The 8089-nt window shown below is 57.5% G+C and overlaps 2 protein-coding genes across 2 annotated transcripts in view; one reads left to right on the top strand and one right to left on the bottom strand.

Moving 5' to 3' along the window:
* Positions 1–3665, top strand: part of ETH_00019640 (uncharacterized protein) — a gene marked incomplete at both ends in the record, with an annotated part of 5677 nt that extends 2012 nt beyond the window's left edge. The window contains 6 exons of the mRNA XM_013375788.1: positions 32–1123; positions 1358–1536; positions 1790–1962; positions 2984–3042; positions 3196–3322; positions 3565–3665. Of these exons, the coding sequence (XP_013231242.1) occupies positions 32–1123; positions 1358–1536; positions 1790–1962; positions 2984–3042; positions 3196–3322; positions 3565–3665 (1731 nt within the window). The remainder of the gene's footprint in view (positions 1–31; positions 1124–1357; positions 1537–1789; positions 1963–2983; positions 3043–3195; positions 3323–3564) is intronic.
* A 1435-nt stretch (positions 3666–5100) lies between these two features.
* Positions 5101–8089, bottom strand: part of ETH_00019635 (Galactosyltransferase, related, related) — a gene marked incomplete at both ends in the record, with an annotated part of 3203 nt that continues 214 nt past the window's right edge. The window contains 3 exons of the mRNA XM_013375787.1: positions 5101–6432; positions 7004–7126; positions 7528–8089. Coding sequence (XP_013231241.1) covers positions 5101–6432; positions 7004–7126; positions 7528–8089 — 2017 coding nt within the window. The remainder of the gene's footprint in view (positions 6433–7003; positions 7127–7527) is intronic.

Here is an 8089-nt window from a genome sequence, read left to right as displayed (position 1 = left end):
GCTGCTGCTGCTGCTGCTGCTGCTGCACCAGCTCTTCAGCTGGAGTCCTGCTAGGCCTCTTCGCCTCTGCCGCCGCCAGTGCCTGCAGCTACACAGCCTCGCCGCTGCGACTTTGCCAGTTCATAGCCAGCAGCACAACAGCAGCACAGGCAGCAGCAGCAGCTGCTGCTGCTGCTGCTGCTTGTGCTGCAGCAGCAGCAGCAGCAAAGGGGTTCTCAAGGAGCTGCTGCTTGTTGGCCAGGGGCGGTCGCTGAAGCTGTTGACCCCGGAGACTCTTGATGTGCTTCCGACGGCAGTTCGGGTTGCGCGCCGTAGAATGGCACAGCAGCAGCAGCAGCAACAACAGCAACAACAACAACAGCAGCAGCAGCAGCAGCAAAGCCATGAGCAGCAGGATGATCGGCAGCAGCAGCAGCAGCAGCAGAAGCGGCAGCGGCAGGAACAGCAGCAGCAGCAGCAGCGCCAGTGGCGAGCAGGGAAAGGCCTCTCCCTGCCAGCAGCAGAAAACGGCTACATACTTCTCTCTTCGCCAAAATATATTGTTGCACTTCCCAGGTTTTTTTTAGGGACTTCTCCTGAGACGTGGCCGTTTAGTGGACAGCAGAGCCCGCGCAGCCGCAGCAGCAGACGCAGCAGACGCAGCAGCAGCAGCAGCAGCAGCAGCAGCGGGAGAGATGACAGCGAAAGCGACAGCAGCAGCGCTGTAGTCTCACCCCCTGAAGTGGCTGTGCATGGAAGCGTTCAAGCAGAAAGCCGCAGAGGCAGAAGCAGCAGCCGGAACAGCAGCGGCAGCAACAGGAGCAGCAGAAGCAGCAGCAACACCAGCAGTGACGAAAGTAATGAGGACGTCCGTGGAGATGACCCGGAACTGCGTGTTCCGCAGGGCTGTTTGTGGTGCGTAGAAGCTCCCAGCATACGCAGCAGACGCAGCAGCAGCAGAAGCAACGATAACAGGGCCGCCAGCAGCAGCCGCTGCAGCACCTGCTGCTGCTGCACCGAGCGTGAGCAGCCAGGCGCAGCAGAAGGGGGCCCCCAGGAACTGCTGCAGGGTCCTGTCCTCCGCGTGGGGCCGCCTCGAAGAATAGCCACTGGGGAAGTTGGAGTCACAGCTGGCTGCCTCTCTGTAGGTTTCATTTTGCTGCAGTTTTGGCATTTTGCTGCAGTTTGGGCTGAAGCTAGTGGACTACTTACGTCTGGTTAGGCTGGATTCAGGCCAGCAGCAGCAGCAGCAGCAGCCACAGGTTCTCTTGCGGTAGCTCGCTGGTCTACCGTGTCTGTTGCAGCGCGAATTGCTGCTGCTGCTTCGGGGCACCGACTCGGTACTGCCCCCTATGTGCTGCTGCTGCTGCTGCTGCAGGGCCCCTGGGTTTGCTTCGGGTTTGAAGACTCCCTTACCCTCCACTGCCTCTGTCTGCTGAAGAGAGCCTGGGGGCAGGCCGCGCTCCCGCTGCAGCAGCAAAGACTCCAGTGGCAGCAGAAGCATAAGCGTTTGCTGCGGCTGGGGAAGCTGGCAGCTGTAGCCCGCTGCGCCGAGGGGTGAGCTGTCCATACACCAAAGGCTGCTGCAGCAGCTGCGGCAGTTGCCGCTGCTGTTGACTTTGCTGCTTCGTGCGCTGCCGCCGCTGCTGCTGGGACTTGTGTTCCGTGGCTGCTACGGCGCCAGCTGCGGGAGGTTTTGCATGCCTTTTTTGAATAGCTCCTCATCAACGTCTGCTGCTGCTTCCTCTGCTGTTTCTTCGTCTGCTGCTGCTACCTCTGCTGCTCCTGGCGCTGCTGTTGTGACACTCAGGGAATGCCAGGCAGGGGTTTCTTGCCTCGAATGTCGCCACGTGTCTCTGGAGACCTGCAGAGACCTTCTTGGCTTGCGTTCAGAGCAGCAGCAGCAGCGAAAGCAGCAGCAGCAGCAGCAGCAGCACCAGCCGACCAGTTCCAGGAGGGAGCAGCAGCTCCCATCTGGTGGCAGTGAGCCGCAAAAAATAAACAAATCGGCGTTGCTGGTAGCTGCTGCTCTGTCCCTGGGCAGTCTGCTATTTGGGGTGCTTGCCCCAGCTGGCTCTCTACCTCTACATTCTGAGCAGCAACGAGTTGCTGCTGCTGCTGCGGCTGCTGCTGCTGTTGGGGCTGGAGGGCCCCTGCCCTCCTGGCAGGTAACCCACGTGCGGGGAGCTCAGGGGGGCCCCCATTGGGTCTTTGTGCTGCTGTGGCTGCGGGAAGCAGCGCCGAAAGCAGCAGCAAAGTGGGCGTGGCGGCGGCTGCAGATTTGCCTCTCTTCAGGTTTGCTGCTGTGCAACAGGCAAGCCAGTGTCACTGTCTGTTCTGCTTCGCTTGCTGATGCGTCTTCTTATTTGGGCTCTGCTTGTCCTGTTTGCTGCTGCCTTTTTCTAAATGCATCTGCTTTTTGTCGGCAGTGAGCTTTTGTTTTTGCTGCACTTGCTCCGCGGCCCCTCCTGGCTTGCTGCCTGCTGCCGGCGGAGCCCTGCAGCAGCGCAGAAGCAGCAGCAGCGACAGAGAAGCTGCGCACAGAGCGCCCACGGACAGCAGCAGCAGCAGCAGCAGACAGCAGCACGCAGCCACAAGGGCAGCAGCTACACACAGGTCGCAGACAGCTAGGAAATGCTGACAAAACAATAGCTGCAGGCAGAGAGAAAAAAGAAGAGGCAAAGTCGCCTCAGGAGAGAAAGGCACAAAAGCCAAAAGCAGCACGAAAGATACTAGAGATACGAAGCCGCACAACAGAGTCGCCGTCTTGCTGCTGCTGCTGTTGCTGCTGCAGCGATGTTCACGCCCAGCTCTTCGACTTGAGGACAGGCAGGAAAATACTTCTTGAAGAAAACTACCAGGCCTTAGGTCTGTCTGACTCAGTTACTGCTGCTGCAGCAACGCAGCCACTGCTGCCTCAGTAACGCAGCCACTGCTGCTGCCATTGCGTGGCGTGCTTGATTTCATATCACTTTTGCTGCTGCTGTTTGGGTTGCTGCTGCAGTTGCAGATGGCAGCGGCTCCCGCCTCGTGGGCGTGGCTTCCAAGCGCGAGCACGTTCAGGTTAGCTGCATTATTTGTTCTTTTGCTTCGGGTCCTCTATTGCGATCTAAGAATTATTTGGATTGTTTCCCCGGAAACTGATTACTGCCTGGTTTATGTTTTTGCTGCTGCGCCTCTGCTGCTGCTTCTGCTGCTCTCGCTGCGTTGCTCTAGGTGCTTAACACGGCCCTCCGCAAGCCGGGGCGGCCAAGAGCAATGACGGACAGCGCACGGCAGTGCCAACAGAAGCAGCTGCTGAAACAGCAGCAGCAGCAGCAAACTCAAGCATGGTGGACGTCATGTGAGGGCTGCAGAGACGCATGTGGTATCTTGTGCACGCATCCTTGTCTTTGCTTTAGCAGCACGAAGAGCAGTCGGGGCCGCGCGGCCTGCAGCAGCAGCAGCAGCTGCTGCTGCAGCCGCTGCTGCCACCGCCTATCCTCTGTTTGGTGGTGGGTCTCCTGCAACATTGTAGGGATATACAGTTGCAAAGGGCTCTTTTATCTCTAGGGCGTGCCTATTCTGTTCGCCGTTATGCTGCAGTTCAGGTTTTTGTTTTGAGCGGCACCGTGCTGCTGCAGGCGGGGTCGGTGCCTCACGTCGATCCTTCAATTGAGCTGCTAGCAGGAGCAGCAGCACCATAAGTTGCAGCAGCAGCAGCAGCAGAGGGCGAAACAACAGCAGCGATGAAAACGGCCCTGCCAGCTTCACAAGTTCGGGCTGCTGCAGTGACAGCAGCTTCTGCAGCTGTTGCTGCTGCTGTCGTGTTGCTATTTGTGGCGATGCGCCTTGTACTCCAGAGGCGGCCTTCGCTGTGCCTGCTGGTTGCAGTTTTTGATATTTCGAGTTTTTTGTTCTGCTGCTGCGTGGCGAGAGGCTGTAACAGCAGGCAAGCCCAGCAGCAGCAACTACGCGAAGTGACATAGAAAAGCAAATTCGAATTACTCTTAGACATAGAGCAACGCAGCCAACAGTCTGACCCAAATAGCCCGCCAGCAAGAGAAGCACACAAACTTCACTCTGCCCGACAGACAGCAGTTATGGGGCACACGGCACCGTCAGCAGCAAACCGCAGCGCTGCAACCAGCAGCTGTTCGCTGCTGCAGCACCAGATGCCGCCGCAGCAAATCCTGCGGTCTGCAGTCAAGGCTTAAAGGAGTGCAGTAACTGTGTCCCTGAGCAGTCAAGTCACTGCGTAAGGATCTTCTTGAGTTCCGCCTACCGATGCCGAGGCACTACACAAAAACCAGCAGCTACACTGCAGCGCCTGTTAAGGCAGCCTGACTTGCACTCAGAGCCGCCCAAAGCAGGTGCCGTTGCTGCAGCTGCCTTGGTTCGTGTGGAAAGCCGCAGCGCCTTCAACAGCACAAGAAGCAGCTGCAGCGGCCCGAGGTGCTGCTGTGTCCGTTAATGGTGTGGGGGTAAAAAAGGGAGGCGCCTGCGCCGCTCTTGCGTATCTCTGCTGCCATTGGTTGTTGGACCAGCTGCAACCAGCAGCAGCGGCAGCAACACATGGCAGCAGCGGCAGCGAAAGCAGCCATACAAATTTCCTGCTAGCCAGTTGCTCCTGCTCCCAAACATTCTCTGCACTGCTACATCGTTCGAAACCAGCCTGAATGCCCATCAAAAGTTTCGTGCGATGGGCACCAGCACCCAACGAATCCACCTTTGCTGCAGCTGCTGCCTGCTTTGGCAGCTGCAGCTGTAGGAGCTGTTGCTGTAGCAGCTGCTGCCGACGCAGCAACGCTTGCTGCAGCCAACGCGTCCTTTGAAATGCCCCACAAATATACCAGTGAGGCACTTGTAGAGCCTCTCATGCCAGCCACATTCCAACCATCATGGGGGCGAAGGATGCATGCCTTGTTTCGAGATCCAGGCTCTGCTTTCCACAGAGTTTAGTGTTGGTGTTGCAGATCAAGTCAGGAAAAGTCTATAGTTTAGAGACAGAGTGTACGGCTAGAGCTGCCTAGTGTGGAGCTGCAGCTTCGCCGTTCGAGCGCTGTGTCTTGCGGCTTTTCAAGAGCAAATTCGGCGCTTGCTTCGCGAACAAAGTCTAAATAGAGAAATGGTTTAAAAGGTTTAGAGTTCATCGTGAAGAGAATTCATTTCCTCGAGTTCCTCGTGCTCCAGCAGCTCCTCAGGCGTCATGGGTCTAGTGCCTCTTTTCACTTTTCGGTTCAAAAGATCTCCTATGCCATCTGGCAGCAGGGGCTCCTCCTGGTCAAGTTCGTGTAGTTCTTCCTTTTCTAGCCACCGGTGTTCCTCTGCGTGGTGCCAGTCGTAGTCGATCCAGTCCACCTCTATCAGTTCGTCCAGCCCGCCGCTCTTGCTGCTGCTGCTGCTGCCGTTGCTGGATTGGTTGTTGCTGTAGTCTCCGACGTCGACGTAGTCGTCGAAGATCTTCTTGGTGCCCTTGACGGACTGCAGCATTCGGTGGAAAGACACCGGCGTGGTTGCCTCGACCAATAGGGGGTGGTAGTCCGCGGGCCTTTCCTGGTGCATTCCTCTTGCATGCAGCAACGGCAGCTGCACGCGATGCGCCCACAGCCCCAGCAGCATGTCATCGGCCGTGCCGTCTTCGGGGCAGCTACAGCGGCCGCTGTCGACGCACTCCACCAACAGAGCTGCTGCAGCTCTGTCCACCACCATGCCGCCCCCCATGGTCACATACTCGTAGCCCCCCGCGCCGCTTCCCCCACTGAGGCCGTAGCCATACCTTTCTCCCAAGTACAGCGGCGAGACGGCTTCCAGAGGCCGCGGGCCTCCCCTGCCGTACAGGTGTGAGGCCGCCGTGAGTTGTTCGGGAGTGTAGCGGCTGTCCTTGGCCGGTGTGGCTGCTGCCACGGGATCGGCTGCTGCTGCTGCTGCTGCAGCGCGCCTCTGCAAATGGGCTCTTATCTCTTCTGCGAGACGCTTGTAGGGCGGCGTGTACGCCCTGTAGCCCTGGCCATCTGCAAGGAGGTTCGCGAGGAAGCTGCGGGCCGGGATCGGGGGCTGCAAAGTGAGGGAAAGCAGATCCAAAAGATGCCTGAAGTTCAGCAGCGTGTCGTCGTCTGTCACCACTAGGAAACGGCGGCCCACAGGAGCCGCCAGAAACTCCTTAAGAAGCGCCTGCAGGCGGACGCAGAGGCCGCGCTTGCCTTCTGGGGCGGGGTTTCCTGGCAAGTCCAGCACTTCGATGTCTAAAGAAGGGTCAGCAATGTCTGAAAAGAAACGAATGCTGAGGGTGTCGTAGGCCTCTGTGAGCTGCTTCAACTCCTCCTTGTTCATTTGCAAATGCGCGTAGTGCTCCGCCCCGAGGTGCCGCTTCGCCTGCTCCAACAGAACCTCCCGAGACGCCCACAGACGGCGCAGCAAAGGCACCCGCGAAGCGTGGCTCCCTGCGTGGGTCTTGACGGCCACCATGACATCCTGAGCGAAGCAAAACGGACACAGCAGCAGCAAAAGTCGCAGGTGCAGCAGCTGCTGAAGGGGTAGAGGGCTGAAGACCACCAAAGGCGGCAGCAGCACTGAAAGGCAAAAAGATGGTGGTTGAAATGCCGAGAAAAGAGAAACAAACGAACAAAAAATGCCGAAAGGACACGGGACAGGCTACAGAAAAGCCACACAAACAGAAATGTTTGAAGACACTATTCGAGACGGAAAGACAGACACAGGAGCAGAAGCAGGCGCCTTCGCCGTGAAGCCGAAATCCGCCTGAGACAACAGTTGCTCTGAGGGGCCCCCATAGACTCTGGCAGCCGGCGCTGCAGCAGAAGTGACTGGCTTAGGAACACGAGGCAAGAAAGAAAAATGAAAAAGAACAAATAATGGTGAGGTTGGAGAGAAGAAAGACGAATTTGCAGAGAAAAGAGAAGAACGCCAGATCCGCGAGAAGCCGAGGAAGCCAAGAAGTGGTAAAGGCAAAAGCGCAGCAACAGCACAAAAACAAAGAGGGAAAAGAATAAAAGGAATACAGACGGAGGCCAAGCAGCAGACAGACCTGCGGCTCGACTATAAAGGCGGGCCGGGACTTTTCTAGCTCCTCAAGAGCCTTTTGGTATTTGCCGCCATCCACCATTTTCTCCTCCGCTGTGAACTTTTCCGACAAAAAATCTCTCTTAATCTGAACAGCCAACACACCGGCAGCAAACTTGCACGCAAAGTGAAAAGAAACACAAGGAACAAGCCACAGCCAACGCTTGCTGCAGAAAAACTGTCTGCTGCAGCAGCAAACGGCAGGTAGCTGTCTGCTGCAGCAGCAGACTGTCTTCTGCAAAACGAGATCCCATCTGGTCTGCCCCTCCTTAGGTGTTCTTCTTGTCTGGCTTAGAAGCTTTCACCGTGCCCTAAATGCGAATCTGCAGCTGCTGCTGCTGCACACGCTGCTGCTGCATACGCTGCTGCTGCATACGCTGCTGCTGCTGCATACGCTGCTGCTGCTGCACACGCTGCTGCAAGCTGTATCGCGTGCCCACAGCTGAGGGCGCGGGGGTGGGGGTTTAGGGTTTAGGGTTTGAGGCTAACCATGAGATCTTCGTCGAAATCGATAAGGGCGTCGAATATTTGGTGCGAAAGGATGGGGCCGTGTCTGTTGCCGCTGTTGAAAGCTGCGCAGTCTTTGTGAATGATGGCTGTGATATCTGCTGCAGCAACTGCTGCGCGCTCAGCAGCAGACAGCTGCCGCTTGTTTGCTGCTGCAGCAGCCTCAGCTCCTGCCACTTTGGTAGGCCTCACGTGGTTTGGGGGGTAAGGCTGCAGGTCTCGTTCATAATTGTCTACAGCGGGAGGTACGGGGCAGAAGAGTTCGGAGTGCAGCAGCTGCAGCTGCTGCGTGTTTTTCAGGTGTACCGACATCTCGTAAATGAAGTCACGCTCGACTCCCTCTGGAGGAGGCTCCTCAGTATATGCCTTCTTGACTGCTTCAAACGCCGGGCGGGACCAAAGAGTCCCTGCGTCGAGGTGGGGGTAAACCTGGGACTGAGCAGCAGCAAAATGGTGTATGATGGTGGGCTGGGGGTCTGTCAGGCCCCAGCCCACTGCAAAAGCCCCCCAGTGGGGCCCCTGTGTCTGCTGCTGCAGCTCCCGA

The sequence above is a fragment of the Eimeria tenella genome, genomic scaffold (genome assembly GCF_000499545.2).
Source record: "Eimeria tenella Houghton genomic scaffold, Eth_scaff3, whole genome shotgun sequence".
NCBI lineage: Eukaryota > Apicomplexa > Conoidasida > Eucoccidiorida > Eimeriidae > Eimeria > Eimeria tenella.
This window is presented reverse-complemented; position numbering and strand designations above follow the sequence as displayed.